This window comes from Galeopterus variegatus, unplaced genomic scaffold, assembly GCF_000696425.1.
Source record: "Galeopterus variegatus unplaced genomic scaffold, G_variegatus-3.0.2 Scaffold6525, whole genome shotgun sequence".
NCBI classification, from domain to species: domain Eukaryota; kingdom Metazoa; phylum Chordata; class Mammalia; order Dermoptera; family Cynocephalidae; genus Galeopterus; species Galeopterus variegatus.
In genome coordinates, this window is record NW_007732636.1 from 52,836 (window position 1) to 70,063 (window position 17,228).

A 17,228-nucleotide genomic window follows, 5' to 3' on the forward strand; every position below is an offset into this window, starting at 1 on the left:
CCTGGGGTCCACATTGTTAACCGAGGGGAACAGAGTTGGAAATAGATTTGCACCTGTAGTGACATACTGAGTTGTACCTTCATTCATAGCGCCATGAGGGCCACGCAGAGTTTTGAGCAAAAGAGAGACACGACCTGAGTTAGGGTTTGAAAAGCCCCCCGAAGGCTGTTCAGTGGAAGAACAGATTAGAGAGTGATGAGGATATTGAGGCAGAGGGAGATTAAGGCTTTTTGCAAGTTACACAACTAGTAAGAAGCAGCACTGAGGACTGAGGCACTGAGGTTAGACAGTCAACTCGATGTTATCTGGCTCTGTGACTGGGTAGGGGTAAAGGGAAAGCCTATGTCCATGGAGCAACGCCATGGTTACATCCCACTATGTCTGCCTCTTCCCACAAGTTCCCGTGGCTGCAGAAGTGTTTTTGGAACCTACACAGGTAAGTGGAGAGTGTCCCAGTCTCTCACTCCTCCCGACCCCCATTCACATTTTCTCTGAATTTGTGGTGTTATGGGACTCTTCACCAGCCATTCTCTCAGCCCTTGGGTTTGGGAAGCCTGGACAAGAATTCCTGAGCTCAGGGTCCTGCATCCAGGCTGGCTGGGAGTTACATGGGGGGTTCCCACTTACGGCCACCATTGGAAAGAGGTGTGGAAATTTATCACAGATACAGATAACAGCGTGTGAAACTGCATGGAGGTGAGGCTGGACTGGTTCAGGGAACTGTAGATCTCCTTTCTTTCTGGTGGCAACAAACTCCAGGAGGTGGATAAGTAGGAGTCAGGCTTGGAATGACTGCCTGTAAAGTTAGGTGTCTATTGTGGAGGCAATGGTAGTATTGGGTCAAAGTAGGAGATTGTCTTGCCCAGCGGTTAAAAGGTTCTCTCTGGTTGCAAAGTGGAAAACAGACTGAATACAGTGACTCATGAGAACTTAAGTAGAGAGCAGGCACAGTTGCCGCCAGGGTCTGGTATCTTCTCTGAGTTGGGGAGATTGCGAGGAGGATGAACATGAGGGTAGATATATGGGGACATGAACTGTGGGTCTTCCAGAGTAAGACTGTTCATGTTTTCATCAGTTCCTGTCATTCCAGGGCAGTGTGACCTTTGAAGACGTGGCTGTGTACTTCTCCTGGGATGAGTGGGATCTCCTTGATGAGGCTCAGAGACACCTATACCTTGATGTGATGCTGGAGAACTTTGCACTTACATCCTCACCAGGTAAGGCCCTCATACCCACCCTGTGCCCTGGGCTGTGCTCTGCCTTTCTTCTTTTCCTCAGGAGCAGCTCTGTCCTATTCACATTTGGACAATGGGCCCTGCTTCCTTTGGACAATGGGCCCTGCTTCCTTTCCCGGTTCCCTGGGTAGGTACTATTGACTGAGTGCATGCCTACTTCCCTCCCCTTATCACTCCAATACCTGCTGCCCCAAAGCCTCACGGGTAATAATTTGAGAGCTGTAGTCTTGCATTAAGCCTAGTAGATCCCACCTGACTTGCCTTTTCCCTGTCTGGTGACTGACTAGGTCCATGGCACCCAAGTTTTGCTCCCTTCCTCTATCTGACATTTATTTGTGCCTTACTATGCCATAAAATGTAGTGTCTGATATTGTCACTACTTGTACAGACTGTTCTTGCAAGAACCTACTCTAAGGTTGTTGTTGGGTTTTTTTTTAATTATTATTATTTTTAATTGTGGTAAAAATATATAACGTAAGATTTACCCTTTTAACCATTTTTGTTTATTTGTTTTGGCAGCTAGCTGGTACAGGAATCTGAACCCTTGACCTTGGTGTTATAACACTGAGCTCTAACCAACTGAGCTAATCAACCAGCCCTGCTTTTAACCATATTTAAGTATAATCAGACCTTTGGATCCATGAGTTCCACTTCTGTGGATTTAACCAACTGCAGATCAAAAATATTCAGGAAAAAAATGGATGGTTGCATCTGTACTGACCATGGACAGACTTTTTACTTTGTTATTATTCCTGAAACAATACAGTATAACAACTACTTACATATCATTTACATTGTATTGGTATTTTAAGTAATCTAAAGATAATTTAAAGTATATGGGCGGATGTGCATAGGTTATATGTAAATAGCACACCATTTTATATAAGGGACATGAGTATTTATGGATTTTTGGTATCCTCGGGGGTCTTGGAACCAATCCCCCATAGATACCAAGGGACAACTGTATACAGTTCAGTGGCATTTAGTACGTTCACATTGTTGTGCAACCATCACCATCATCCTTCCATAGAACTTTTTTATCTTGCAAAACTTAATCTCTGCACCCATTAAACAGTAACTCCCCCCATCCCCTGGCAACAACCTTTCTATTTTTGTTTCTGTGAATTTGTCTATTCTGAGTACCTGATGAGGTGTTGGCTGATTAGCTCAGTTGGTTAGAGCTCAGTGTTATAACACCAAGGTCAAGGGTTCGGATCCCTGTACTGGCCAGCTGCCCCCAAAAAAGGCTAAATACTGCATATAAGTGGAATTAAGTAGTATTCGTTATTTTGTGTCTGGCTAATTTCACTTAGCATAATATCTTCAAGGTCCATCCAAGTTGTAGAATGTGTCACGATTTCCTTCCTTTTTAAGGCTGAATAATATTTGGTTGTATGTACCATGTTTTGTTTATCCATTCATCCATTAATGGGCACTTGGGTTGTTTGTACCTTTTGGCTATTGTGAATAATGCTTCTCTGAACATGAACATACAGATAACTTTTTGTGCTCTGCTTTCAATTCTTTTGGGTATATACTCTGAAGTGGAAATGCTGGATCATATGGTAATTCTATTTTTAATTTTTTAAGGAACCAGTACACTATTTTCATAGCAGCCACACCATTTTACATTCCCATCAGCATTGCACAAAGTTTTCAGTTTCTCCAAATCCTTGTCAACACTTGTTATTTTCTGTTTTTTTTAAATAGCCATTCAAATGGGTGTGTGGTGATATTCCATTGTGCTTACGATTTGCAGTTTCCTTATGATTAATGATGTTGAGCATCTTTTTCTTGTGGTAATTGGCCATTTGTATAACTTCTTTGGATAAATGTCTATTCAGGTTCTTTGCTTATTTTTTAATCTGGTGGTTTGTTTTTTATTGTTGAGTTTTTGAAGTTCTTTATATTATCTGAATTTTTTTTGTGGGGGGTGCTGGCTGGTACATGATCTGGGTATTAATCTCTTATCAGACATGTGATTTGCAAATGTTCTCTCCCATTCTCTGGGTTGCCTTTTTATTGTGTTGACAGTAGACGTTTCTTATGACCAACTCCAATTTGTCTGTTTTTCTTTTACTGGCTGTGCCTTTGATGTCATATCCAAGGAATTATTGACAAATCCAATGTTGTGAAGCTTTTTTCTATTTTCTTCTAAGAACTTTATAATTTTAGTTCTTACATTTAGATCCTTGGTCCATTTTGAATTAATTTTTGTATATGGTGCAATTTATTCTTTTGCATGTGGACATCCAGTTTTCCTAGCATTGTGTGTTGAAGTCTGTTCTTTCTCCATTTTTTTTCTCTTTTATTTATCTTTGCTCTAATCTGTGTTATTTCCTTTTTTCTGATAGCTTTGGCTTTAATTTATTCTTCTTTTTGTAGTACCTTAAGTTGTAAATACGGGCTGTTGAATCAAGATTATTTTTTTCTTTTTAACAGAAGTGTTTATAGCTATATATTTTCCCCTGAGTTTTGGCATACTCTCTTTTCATTTTTATTCATCTCTAAGTACTTTTTAATTTCCCTTGTGATTTCTTCTTTGCCCCACTGGTTGTTTAAGATTGCATGGTTTAATTTCTACAGACTTGTAAATGTTCCAGTTTTCCTTCTGTTAAACTGATTTCCAACTTCATCCCATTGTGGTTGAAGAAGATACTTTGTATGATGTCTGTCTTTTTAAATCTACTGAGGCTGAGTTCCAGTCAAGATGGTCTCCAGTATCACTCTCTCCCACAAATCAACAAATTTGCAACTATAGAAATGTAACAATAGCCAAGCTGGGGTAACTGGAGCTCAGGGGAGGAGGAGAAGGAGAGACCTATGGAGTTCATGAAGGTGGGAGAAACCATGATGAGAGAAAGAAAAAACTGCTCAGAACATTTCAGGCCACCGCGTCTTTAAGCCTAGAGCTGCTGAGCACATGGAGCAGGAGCCAGCAGAAACCATAGCTGTGCCCTTCAGATGGAGTTGCTTGGAGGCAACAGGGGAGAAGAGGGCCTTGTGGCCCCCAGGACAGCAAGACCACTAATAGGGTTCCCTTGGGCTCATGCAGGAGCGAGGAGCCAGAACAGCTAAAAACAAGGAGCCATTCAGAGGCTGATGAGTCATCACAAGGGACCAGTGCAGGGCCCATCCCATGGGAAGTGTTGGGAATATGGGTGGTGGGGGAGACAGGCACACCAGGAGAACACTGGGACACAGCAAGGACAGCCGATCTACCCCTCAATCAGTGCAGGGCCACTGACAGGAGATTGGTTGGGAATGCAGAATTGGATGGGGTGCAGTTTGATGAAAAGACTCAGGCCCAGACCAGTGTTTCTACACAACCCAGGTGCACTGGGTCTCTGGAGAGCTGGAAGTACCTATAAGGTCAACCATTAAACCCTGAGCTGCACAAAAAGCCTTCCCTAGGGAAACAGCAGCAAAGCAGCAATTTAGCTCAACCACAGAGCTCAGGTACTGGTTCCCACAGGAAGTTCCCCCCGTGTTAGAAGTAAGCAAAGGACAAAAAGTTCTGGCCCAGGCACACCACCAGTGCTTCGGGGCCCTGCCCATGGGCCCGGGGCAATGAGCCAGGGACCTGACCCACCCCCCGCCCACAACCAGGCACATCACCAGCGCCAATTAGCATGCCAAAAACATCACTTCCATGTGGGTGTCCCACCACAGTAACCACAGCTGTCACGAAGTGACTAGACGTCACAACCACCATACAGATGGTCCACCACCCACTGGAGTGCATTGACACAAGGAGAGTCACCAGCAGAGACCAAAGAAAAGAGGATGTCTATCTTCACAAAGCCCATTCTAGAGTGACAGAAGAAGCATCTGCTCTATGATAATACTGGGGGACCTGAACACACCTCTCAGCATTGGACAGATCATCTAGGCAACAAATCAACAGAGTAACTGTTACTCTTTCAGAGGGAGAGAAGAAATCTAGGGTTATCAGTGGTGGGAGGAGGGAGGAAGAGGGGGATAGGGAGAGATTGGACAAGGGGAATAAAGAATAAATACAATTTGTAACAATATACATACTGGTAATAATGATTTGATCAACATATGTCAACATTGAGTCCCCAAAATATGTATAATCAATTATGATTTAATAAAAATAAATTTTAAAAAATCTAATGAGGCTTATTTACAGCCTAACATATGGTTTATTCTGGAGAATGTCACAGGTACACTTAAGAAGAATGTGCATTCTGTTGTTGGGTAGAGTGTCTGTGTTTCTTAGATCTAGTTTTATTTTGCTGTTTAGGTCTTCTGTATTCTTATTTATCTTCTCTCTGGCTGTTCTATCCATTATTTAAAGTGGAATATTAGTGTCTCCAATTTTTATTTTAGAACTGTGTTTCTCCCTTCAATTCTGTCAATTTTTTGCTTGTGTGTTTTGATGGTCTATTATTGGGCACATAAATATTTAACATCCTAAAGTTATAACACTCTAATTTGAGTTTATACCAGCTTAACTTCCTGTGTCCTGTTGTATGCTAAGTTTTTCTGGACCAATGTTAGCTACTTATGTGTCCTGTCTTTCCCTTAGGACTTATATCATCCCAGTCTCATGTAGTTGCTCATTTGGGTCTAGGAAAAGAGTCATCAGTGCTTCAGATGATGTTCATGGCTTTAGCCTCAGTAAGATGAGCTCAGAGAGGTCCTGAGCCAGGTGAATGGAAGCTGGGGGAGGGCATGACATTAGGGTATGTTCAGGTCATACCAGGGACCTGTCCTGTTTGACTTACATTTTGGTGCCATTTCCAGAGGCACCTCACTTCTATCTTCTCTTTTTCATTTTTGACAGTTTACCAACTTGTCATTTCTACTACCTGTTATTTTTATTCTGACTTCCAGCCCAGGGCTCATTTCTACCTCTCTGGTCTCCTTATCTCACCTGTTTCTCATACTGTCCTCTCTGTGTGTTTTCTAATATTGTTGCATCCTGAGGTATGCATATATCCTTTAATAGTCTCAACACCAGTTGCTTTGTCAGTCACATTTTCTAGGGCCTGGAAGTACACTTCACAGCATTACATGTTACCAGCAGATATGATCCTGCTAAAAGCCATTGATAGAGGAATGAATTATAGAGCATGCCTCTAATCCTTTGGCCACACCCTGTCCTTGTGTCTTGGACCTGGTAAAGCCTACCCCATTCTGTGATGTTAGGAGCTCAGTAATGCACAGCAGTTGCTTTCTCAACCTGACCCCCAACTCCCTTTTCCTGAAAACAATCCCATGGACTGGTTCTTTGCAGTGTCAGATGTACATATGTGATTGTATTGCCCCCCTCCTAATAAAGGCAACAGGTACTTCACCATCACTTCTTTGCTTTTAGGTGGTTGGTTTGGAGTGGAGCATGCAGAGGCACCTTCTGAACAGAGCATTTCTGTAGGAGTGTCACAGGTCAGGACTTTGAAAGAAGGTTCATCTTACCAGAATGTCTACCCCTGTGAAGTATGTGGCCTGGTCTTAAAAGACATTTTACACTTGGCTGAGCACCAGGGATCACATCACAGGCAAAATCCATACACATGTGCAAAACAATTCTACTTCACAGCAGACCTTCAACAGCACCAGAGGCAGCACATTAAAGAGTTACCCTTCAGAAGTTATATGGACAGAGCCTCATTTATAAAGAGCTGCACAGTCCATGTGTCAGAGAAGCCCTTTACCTGCAGAGAAGTTGGGAATGTCTTTCTGGCCAGCATAGGATTTCCCCACCAACAGGCCATTCATGCTGGGGAGAAGCCAAATAACAGTAACAAATGTAGGGTGGCATTTCACAGTGGAAAAAGTCATCACATCTGGGGAGAATGCAAGAAAGCCTTCAGCCACACAGACACGCTTGTTCAGGACCAGAGAGTCCTCACTAGAGAAGGGTTTTTTGAGTGCAGCAAATGTGGGAAAGCCTGCACACGAAGATGTAATCTCATTCAGCACCAGAAAGTCCACAGTGAAGAAAGGCCTTATGAATGCAATGAATGTGGAAAACTTTTTACCTACTACTCCAGCTTCATTATACATCAGAGAGTTCACACTGGAGAAAGGCCTTACAAGTGCAGTGAATGTGGGAAATCTTTTAGTCAGATCTACAGCCTCAATAGCCATAGGAAGGTTCACACTGGAGAAAGACCTTATGAGTGTGTGGAATGCAGGAAATCCTTTAGCCAAAGGTCTAACCTTATTCAGCATCGAAGAGTTCACACTGGAGAAAGACCTTATGAGTGCAGTGAATGTGGGAAGTCTTTCAGCCAAAACTTTAGCCTCATTTACCACCAGAGAGTTCACACTGGAGAAAGGCCTCATGAGTGCAGTGAATGTGGGAAGTCCTTTAGCCGAAGCTCCAGTCTCATTCACCACCGGAGACTTCACACTGGAGAAAGGCCATATGAGTGCAGTAAATGTGGGAAATCTTTTAAGCAAAGCTCCAGCTTCAGTTCACATCGGAAAGTCCACACAGGAGAAAGGCCTTATGTGTGTGGGGAATGTGGGAAATCCTTTAGCCATAGCTCTAACCTTAAGAACCACCAGAGAGTTCACACTGGAGAAAGGCCTATTGAGTGCAGTGAATGTGGGAAATCTTTTAGCTGCAAATCTAACCTCATTAAACACCTGAGGGTTCACACTGGAGAAAAGCCTTATGAGTGCAGCGAATGTGGGAAATCTTTTAGCCAGAGTTCCAGCCTTATTCAACACCGGAGAATTCACACTGGAAAAAGGCCTTATCAGTGCAGTGAATGTGGGAAATCCTTTGGCTGTAAATCTGTCTTTATTCAACACCAGAGAGTTCACACTGGAGAAAAGCCTTAGCTGTACAGAGAATATGCAATTTCCTTTTAGTGTAATAACACTGGAGGAGAACACCTTTGAGAGTCATCTACCTGAATTAAAGTCTCAACGTTGGAAGATTTGAGGAGCTGTGTTACACTTTCTTACCTGCCCAGAGCCCTTACAAGTTATGCCACTGATGGTTTCTGAGGCAGAAGCCATTTCACCTCTACCACCTGCCCTATCCACACAGTGTGCATCAGTCACCACCCCAGCATGTTCAGGGAAACTGACCTTTGTGCTTTCCATTTGCTGGAGGAAATCATGAGTAGTCTGACCCTTAGGGGGTTCTCATTCCCTTGTCTCTCACAAGTTAGGGCATGGACTTGACCTGATACAACCTGAAACAAATAAACAAGAAACAAGTTTTGTTGGCAGTTTGCTGAGAAAAGCTATCTTTTTCAGGAACATGTTGGTCCCCTGACACTGGATTTTTTCCAGCCTACAAGTCACCAACCTGGGAACTGCCTGCCTTACATAGTTTTGGTTTTTGTAATAATAAAGTCTTTATTATTTAAGCTACCTTTAATCTTGGGGTTCTATTTGGGATGTGAGGTGGTTTGAAAACAGAATTGGGTCCTGCCATCATCACAGGTTAAACAGCACTTGGGGTATGGGTGTTGGGTTCACATAACTTGTGTGCTCAGAGATGACAGTATGATGGAAGAATATAGCTTTCCAGTTTGGCCCAATGTGGATTGTTGCCCAAGGCCTCCTAGGAAAGAATTCAGGGTCTTATGGTCCTAATTTGTGGATTGGATGCCAGGATTTTCTGTGTGCTCAGAGGACACCCTGATGGGGCAGGAAGTTGTGACAACCAGCAGTGCTTCTGGGAACAACATGAATTGGTTTTTGTTTGTTAATAGTGGATATCACACAATGCCCAGTACTGTTGAGGGCAGTGTCTAGTTCAGGTCCTGCAAAGGATTTGGATTCCCTGATACCCATGATTCAGTAGGCTAATGTCACTGTAAGATTACAGGGGCCAGGGGAACCAAAATTGGTATGGAAACACTGGATTAGGGAGTGGAAGAGATTGCAGCAAATTAGATGGAATGCACTCCTTGTAAACTGTTCTAGTGATTGTGCAAGATCAGTGTGTACAGATGTTCTCAGGGTCTCCAGAAATGTATCTTCTGTAGCTGAGGTCATTATCAGAAAAAATAAGCTAATGGTTTTGTGTATTCCAGTAGCCTTTCTAGGATGTTCACATAAAAACCATTGCTGCACAGGCCAGGAAAACAATCATAGAGAGAAGGGAGATCCCTTAATCCAGCAATGTGGCTTTGTGACCTAGCCATCCTAAGTAGAAATGAACTTTATGGCTCACCAATATTTACTGCCACAAAGGCAAGGTTGCCCCTTAAAAATCATCAGGAAAAAGAGGGAGTTAATCTAGGGTTACTGACCTATTAAACCATGATTATAATTATTAAAATGAACATATAGTTCACCCCTAATTTACTTCATGCCCTTTTCTAATCCCTTCCTCCCCTCCCTGTCCTTCCAGGCAACCACTGATTTGCCTTCATTTACCTATAATTAGTTTATTTTCTAGAATTTTATATGGTTTCATTCACAAAATATTTATTTTTTTCTGGTTTTACTCATGATGCGTAATTATTTTGAGGTTCTTTAGTGATGCTTATATGACTCATTCATTCTTTTTATTGCTGAAAAGTATATTTTCTATGGTTGTGTGTGTGTGTGTGTATATATATATATATATATATATATATTTTTTTTTTTTTTGGTGGCTGGCCAGTATGGGGAACCGAACCCTTGACCTTGGTGTTACAAGGCCATCCTCTAACCAACTGAGTTAACCGTCTATGGATATGTTATTTGCTTATCCATTTATCTGTTTATGAGCATTTAGGTTATTTCCGGTTTGGGGCTATTACAAATAAAGCTGCTACAAATGTGTACAATTCTTTATATTATTTCATTTCTCTCTTGTTAATAACTCAAAGTGAGACACAGGATACACGAATATTTAACTTACTAAGAACCTGCTGCATTATGGTCTAAAATGGTTGTTTGCTTTAGCATACCTATTAGGAGTGTGTAAGAATTCCAGTTCTTCCACATCCTTGCCAAAACTTCGTATAGTCTATCTTTTAGAATTTACCCTCTAATAAGTGTGCAGTAGTTTCAGTCGCATTTCCCTAGGGCTTTATGATATTGAATTTTTTTATGTGTTTATTGTATGTGTATATTTTCTCTGGCAAAATGTCCATGCATATCTTTTGCCTGTTTTCTTTGTTATGAATTGTGCCTATTCTTTTCATTAACAAATAAACTGCTCATTTTTATTCCACAGTTTTTTCCGTGTCATGCAAGTGTAATGACCATATACACCACACACACTTTTAAGTTTAGTCTATATTTTTCACATATTTTTTATCACGTTAATGTTTGCCAGTTTCCCTAGTGTAAACCCTCCGTCATGGCCAATTTGAAACTATCATCATGATGCCACTGGATATGGAGTTGGGAAGAGTCGCCAGAAACATACCATTCTATGTCCACCATAGTGCTCCAGTAGCTGCAAATAACCTCCAGAACACAGGTGATAAAACATAGTAAAATTGGGAAGTGACAAGTTTTGAATATTTGTTTTTATGACACTTTAATGCAGGAATAATTGACAACACATAAATTGTACATATTTAAATGAACACTAAATACATTCTTACACACCTGAAACCAAAAATTCTATTGAAAACAAATGAAAAGACAATGTATAATATTAGCAATAATTCAGTTAAATTATCATTTTAGTCCGTTTTGTGTTGCTATAACAGAACTACCTGAGACTGGGTAATTTATAAAGAACAGAGGTTTATTTGGCTTAAGATTCTGGGATGGCCACATCTGGTGTGGGCCTCAGGCTGCTTCTACTCATGGCGGAAAGCAGGAGGCAGCTGGCGGGTACAAGCAGATCACATGGCGAGAGAGGAAGCGAGAGAGAGAGAGAGAGAGGAGGTGCCAGGGTCCTTTAAACAATCATCTCTCGTGGGAACTAATAGAGCGAGAACTCACTCACTACCTCCCCTCCCCCAGGGAGAGCATTAATCCATTCATGAGGGATCCGTCCCTCAGGGAGAGCATTAATCCATTCATGAGGGATCCGTCCCTATGACTCAATCAGTTTCCAACACTGCCACATTGGAGATCAAATTTTCACATGAGTTTTGGAGGCGACAACACATCCAAACTTCATCAGTTATTCAGTTAAATAATCAATTGTTCAGAAAACAAGCAGGCAAGATATTTGAAATACAATTCTTGCAAAGAAAATCATAAACTTTGAATATGTTTTTCTCACAGAGGATAAGAAAGAATGCATATTAACAATTGGGATGAAATTTGCTAACATTATATTTTGTAGTTAAAGCCTATTTTTATTATGAATCCTCTGGAAGTTTCTGTTTTCGTTCTTTTTGACAGAAAAGACATAAGTAATCCAACATAATACACAGCTTGGGGGTCTATAAAGTGACTGGAGAATTTCAATAAATTTGAAAAACATTCAATAAATCTGAAAAACTTTTGAATTACAATAAATTTGAAAAATAGCGTATTTATAAAGTGTTGTTATGCTCCAGACATTCTCAATATTTTCACCCATATCTAGCAGAGCAATTTTTAGCCTCTAATTTCTAAAGTTTTCAAGTGCATGTACATTAAGATTTATTAGAACTTACTGATAAAGAACTCAATCACACTTCATTTGACTATATTATACATTGGATATATTCTGTAATAACAAAAATAGCACTGATGTTTTGGGGGAGAAAATAGCTGCCTGTTTTCTCCTTCCCGCACATCCAGGACTGGATCTTGAAGAGTACATTATACTATGATCACTCTCCACAGGCATCTGGTAGGGGCTAAAAGAGCACTGTGGAATGAATCAAGCAGCCAAGAGGCCAGGTAGAGGGAAGTGAATAGAGATACTATGGTTCGTTTTTAAGTGAATCAGAATGACTCCAGAGGGATCCACAACCACAGACAAGTGTTTACTTCCAGACTTACACAGGTGGGGAAGAAAGCACTCATGTTAAATTTATCTTCACGTATATTTGAATAAAAATTTCCAAGTAAATATAGGTGCAAAAACTAAAGGAACATTTTTGAAAAGTCCTAGTAGGCAGGGCCGGCTCGTGGCTCACTCGGGAGAGTGCGGTGCTGATAGCACCAAGGCCCCGGGTTCGGATCCCATATAGGGATGGCCGGTCAGCTCACTGGGTGAGCGTGGTGCTGACAACACCAAGTCAAGGGTAAAGATCCCCTTACCGGTCATCTTTAAAAAAAAAAAAAAAAAAGTCCTAGTAGGCAAAAGAAATAACAATTTAATCAGTAAAAATAAGAAAGAAAGAAAAGGGCTGGAAATCATTTTGAAAACATATAAAAAATATATTTAACATCCAAATTATGTAGGTTCATTGACTTGAAGTGAGAAGTAACCAATTTTGTTTACATCTGAGACACAATAGTTACTTAAGAATCCTAGGAGGAATAGGATTTCATGGTAGATTACTGCTACCTTTGTCTCACTTATTAAGGTCCCCATACTGCACGTAATTTAAATGAATGAGGCCATTTGGTATTCCACTGGCAAATACTTTGCTGTTATATGTGCTCTATTCAGTGCCTATTTCAACAGCCTCTCATTTACATTCACCTTTGAATGGACACAATACATGTTGCCCATGGGATGCCTCAGGGGTTCGGCCATCACACAACCTCTACTGGCAATATTTTAATTGGTCTACAGCCATACCACCCTGAGTCTTGTCTGATAAATGGTGGGTATCCACAATATGTAAAGGGCCTTTACAAGTATAATAATATAAACAACACGATTTAAAAATAGGCAAAATAGGGGCTAGCCGGTTAGCTCAATTGGTTAGAGCACGGTGTTATAACACTAAGATTAAGGGTTGAAATCCTCACACTGGTCAGCCGCCAGGAAAAAAAAAATAGGCAAAATAAATATTTGAACACATATTTCACTAAAGATGGTATATGAATGGAAAATAAACTTAGCGTTATTAGTATTTAAGGAAATACAAATGAAAACCACAATGAGATATTATTGCCCACTCAATTTTTGGTAGGTAGCGTTGATAGACTGACGATACCTAGGTGTTGAAGATATGAAAAAAAAAAAAACGAACTCTCATACATTGCTGATGGGAATGCAAATAGTAAAATAAATTTGGGAAACACCGTGGCAGTTATTAAAGTTAGTCATCCACTCATCATTTGACACATCAGTATCATTTCTAATTGTAACCACAGAGAAATGGAAACCTGTGTCCATAGATAGTTGCATTTGCCTGTTCCCAGCAATTTTATTCTTCATAGCCAAAACCTGGAAAACAAAAACAAATGTCCATGCACAAGAAATTGTGTCATATTTTATAAATAGAATATTCCTCATCAATATAAAGGAATAAACTACTGATATGAGGAAAAAAGTATAGATGAATTTCAAAAGCATTATAGTAAGGAGCCAAGCACAGAAGTCTGTATAGAGTATGATTTCTTAAAATGAAAATCTAGGGGCCGGCCCGGTGGCGCACTGGATAGTGCGCCGCTTGGGAAGCGCGGCGGCGCTCCCGCCCGAGGGTTCGGATCCCACATACAGACCAGTTCCCGCTCACTGGTTGAGCGAGGCGCGGGAGCAGCGCCGAGGGTTGCAATCCCGTTGCCGGTCCCCGGTCCGGTACGGGGGCAACACTGAGGGTTGCGATCCGTTGCTGGACACGGAAAAAAGACAAAAGACAAAAAAAAAAATGAAAATCTAGAAATGGCAAAGCTTGAGTGACAGGATCCAAATCAGTGATTCTTGAGTCTGGGCCTGGGAGGAAGAGGCTGACTGCAAAGGGTACAAGGATATGTGGGTGATGGAAACCTTCTCAGTTATGACTTTGGTGGGTGGTGGTTATACGCAGTTTATATTTGTCAGCACTCATCAAATTGTACACTTAAAATTGGCAATTATTTATATTATACTTTATTAAATTTAAGTAAAATAATAGTACATACCAGAAATATTCACTGGTCAAGAGGTACAGTACTCCCAACTTATTCTCAAAATATTCAAATAAGCGTATGTATATTTGGAGAGAGAGAAAATAAAACATTTACCTGACTGAAATAGGAGTACTCTTACCTAATTTTATAAAAAATATCCACAAAATCTTATAGTAAATATAATAACTTGTGGGCCATTATTAAAATATTTTCCTGAGATCAGGAACCAAAGGAAAATGGCCCTTCTCGGCACTTACAATGTAGTCAGTTATCCTGGAGATCCTATCTCATACTGTCAGGCAAGACAATGAATATATAGTGAATATAAAAGAAGAAATAAAGCTGATGTTCCTCACCACCCTAACATATTTCCTCAAATGTCATCTTCATTGAGTCCTACTGCAGACACCTGATTTAATATTTCACTCCGTCCTAAACCACTGTACTTACCCTCACCCATATCTTGCTCTTTGTCCTTTTCTATAGAATTCATCACCCTCTAATGCTATGTAACCTAGTAACAGGTGCTTTGCTTACTTTGTTTCCATCAGCTAATTCTAAGTTCCACGTAGGCAAATTTATTTTCAGATTTTGTATATTGATGAAGAAAGTGCACAACCCACAGAAGCTATGCAATAAATATTTCTTGAAACACTGAACAAATATCACACACAGGTTTCCTTTTCATTTTTACTGCTCTGCAAACTAACTCTTCATTCACTGATCCATCTTCAACTTAACTCTGTGCTGTAAGGGATGAAGAAAAGAAAAAACAGAAACAAAAACAAAAACCCTAAATTTTGCTACCTAAACCTTCAAAGTGGCTAAGCATCCAGCAGAGCCGTATGCTCACCTTCATTCCCTTACTTATTGGATTTCAAAGTCCTCTGCTCACCTGCCCTAGAGATGAATTTTATTTTTATTTTTCATATTCCCTACGTAAGGTCTTTCCTAGCTGATTCTGTCACTCCTACTGAAAGTCTTTATAATTCAGCATTGAAAGTCTCAGTAATAGATACAATTCACAATTGTTTTTCAGCAGTAATTTCCACTCTCCTTGCAGACACCATCATTACAATTACAGGTGAATTGATAAGCGCATTTCCCAGCAAGGAGATGACATCATGTAATCCCAAACCTTTATTTCAGGTTCAGATGCCCACTTTCTACACCCCCACAAATGCCATAACTGCAGCCACTGCCCTGACACCAAATGCCAATTGAGTAACCCACTCTTCTGTTCAAATAAGTTTCAGGTCTATAGATGGAAAATATCTCAGGAAGTCCAGTATTAACTATTCTCTGTAAAACATTTCTTGGTTTGGAACACAAGTCTATGTTTACATACGTAGGAAGGACATTTGCTGAGGGAACTAGAGACACATCCCATCCTGCTCGCATGCTTCAAAGATGCCTGTCACCTCTCATCTTTCCTCCCTGTTACAAAGCTTTCTGAAACCATCTCTCATTTGTCCCCTACTAAACACATAGAACTTCACAACATTTACTCATGATGATGGAAGTCTCCGCCACTGAGCTAATACCTGGTGTCTGTGCGACAAGTACTGGTATGTGTATTTCTTCTGTGAAAGAGCTGGTTATGCAAAATGAGGTCTCTACGTTTTGTCATCAACAGAAGGCTCTTAACATTTCTCTCCCATTTAGATAAGTGAAAGTCTCATTCTTTCTCCCATTTATAGTAATTCAAATTATATTTACAGATAAATAAGAGGCGGGGGAGAGATTGTAGGTTTCAGCCAAAAGAAATATTCCTGGACCTTAACGATCCCAAGATGTGTCACCCTGCCAACAGGTAATCATGTTTTTAAAAGTGCCTTAACATTCTCATGAATGTTAAGGGTCTCTCTGACCAGAGACCCTGATTGAAGGGCATTTCACCTCCCTCTCTCTCAATTTAGATCCTTCAGTCTTCTTCAGATGAGGATAAAATTGAGCCTTTATTGCCAGCTGGTTACTTCAATTCTTAAAAGGTTAGAGCGATCAATAACTACAGCAGTGTGGTGTTTGGGCTTTAAAGGAACTTTATTAATGCCCACACCATGTCTACTGACCGATCTTTCATTAAAATTCACTTTATGATTTTCTTCCGAAGAATTCCCAGTTATTTATTCTCCTCTTTTACTTCATTGATCTCTTTCTATATATTTAACTTAATGTGTTTTTTTGTTTGTTTGTTTTTGTTTTTGTTTGGTGGCTGGCCGGTACAGGGATCCTAACCCTAGACCTTGGTTTACAGTACTGTGCTCTTACATTTTATTATACCAATGATGTCGTAACTTTTTAAAGTCTTAAGTATTACTGAACTATTTTTCTATGAATATTTTAAATGAATCCCTGTATGTATAAAGTTAAAGTGAATCTTCCCTCTGACTCACTACTCACCTCCTCCCTCCATATTCCCATCCCAGGAAAAGACCACCCTCCACATTTCCAGTCTAAGGAGGAACACTGCCTACAATTGTGAAGAACCTGACAGACAGATTTCTATTCATTTATGTATATTCTGCAAGATCTTTTTAAACTCACCTCTGTTTCACCTACTGCTGAATAAATTCTTTCTCCATATTCCCTTCATGTAACAAGCTAATCCGTGACCATGGGCCACACAGGTTGATGTGGATGCTTAACAAGAGTGAGTTTTGTCCTCCCTAACTTTAATGCCATTGGCCCTCTTTATTTCAATTACATAAATGGTTTGCTGTAATAAGAAACACTGAAATATGATCATAAAAAGGAAAAGTCTTACTTTCTTTGACAGTTTTTTTTTATTGAAAGATAATTGATTTTATATATTTGTGGGGTACAGAATTGAATATCAATACATGTGTACAATATGTGGTGATCAAATCAAGATAATTAGTATACTCATGCTTACAAAATATAATCTTCGTGACCCTTAACTAGTTTCTTGCTGACCCCTCTCCCCCTTCCCCTTTCCTGCCTCTAATAACCAGTTCTGTTCTTTTTTTAAGTTGAATGTATTATTTTTATTTTCTTTTTTTCTTTCTTTCTTTCTTTCTTTCTTTCTTTCTTTCTTTCTTTCTTTCTTTCTTTCTTTCTTCCTTCCTTTCCTTTCCTTTCCTTTCC

At 40.2% G+C, this 17,228-nt stretch overlaps 2 protein-coding genes across 3 annotated transcripts in view; both read left to right on the plus strand.

The window, feature by feature from the left end:
- Positions 1–361: 361 nt before the first annotated feature.
- On the plus strand, positions 362–8,594 carry ZNF211 (zinc finger protein 211). The gene is made up of 3 exons (XM_008590974.1): positions 362–436; positions 1,091–1,217; positions 6,580–8,594. Exons 1-3 carry the CDS (start codon positions 362–364, stop codon positions 8,052–8,054), a joined length of 1,677 nt encoding a protein of 558 aa, XP_008589196.1. The 3' UTR covers positions 8,055–8,594.
- The window catches only part of ZSCAN4 (zinc finger and SCAN domain containing 4), a 68,847-nt gene continuing 52,758 nt past the window's right edge, over positions 1,140–17,228 (plus strand). Inside the window, exon 1 of one of the 2 annotated variants that reach the window (XM_008590972.1) lies at positions 1,140–1,217. The gene's annotated coding sequence lies outside the window, so the exon portion shown is untranslated. Of the gene's footprint in view, positions 1,218–5,541; positions 6,648–17,228 lie in introns of those variants that run through there. The other variant, XM_008590973.1, reaches the window with a different exon arrangement.

What these genes read in the sequence shown, in the direction of transcription:
- ZNF211 (XM_008590974.1), top strand. Translation starts at nt 362, where the DNA reads ATGGTTACATCCCACTATGTCTGCCTCTTCCCACAAGTTCCCGTGGCT. An exon ending in TGTTTTTGGAACCTACACAG is followed by an intron (nt 437 to 1,090) that starts GTAAGTGGAGAG and finishes CTGTCATTCCAG; the next exon opens with GGCAGTGTGACCTTTGAAGA. An exon ending in TGCACTTACATCCTCACCAG is followed by an intron (nt 1,218 to 6,579) that starts GTAAGGCCCTCA and finishes CTTTGCTTTTAG; the next exon opens with GTGGTTGGTTTGGAGTGGAG.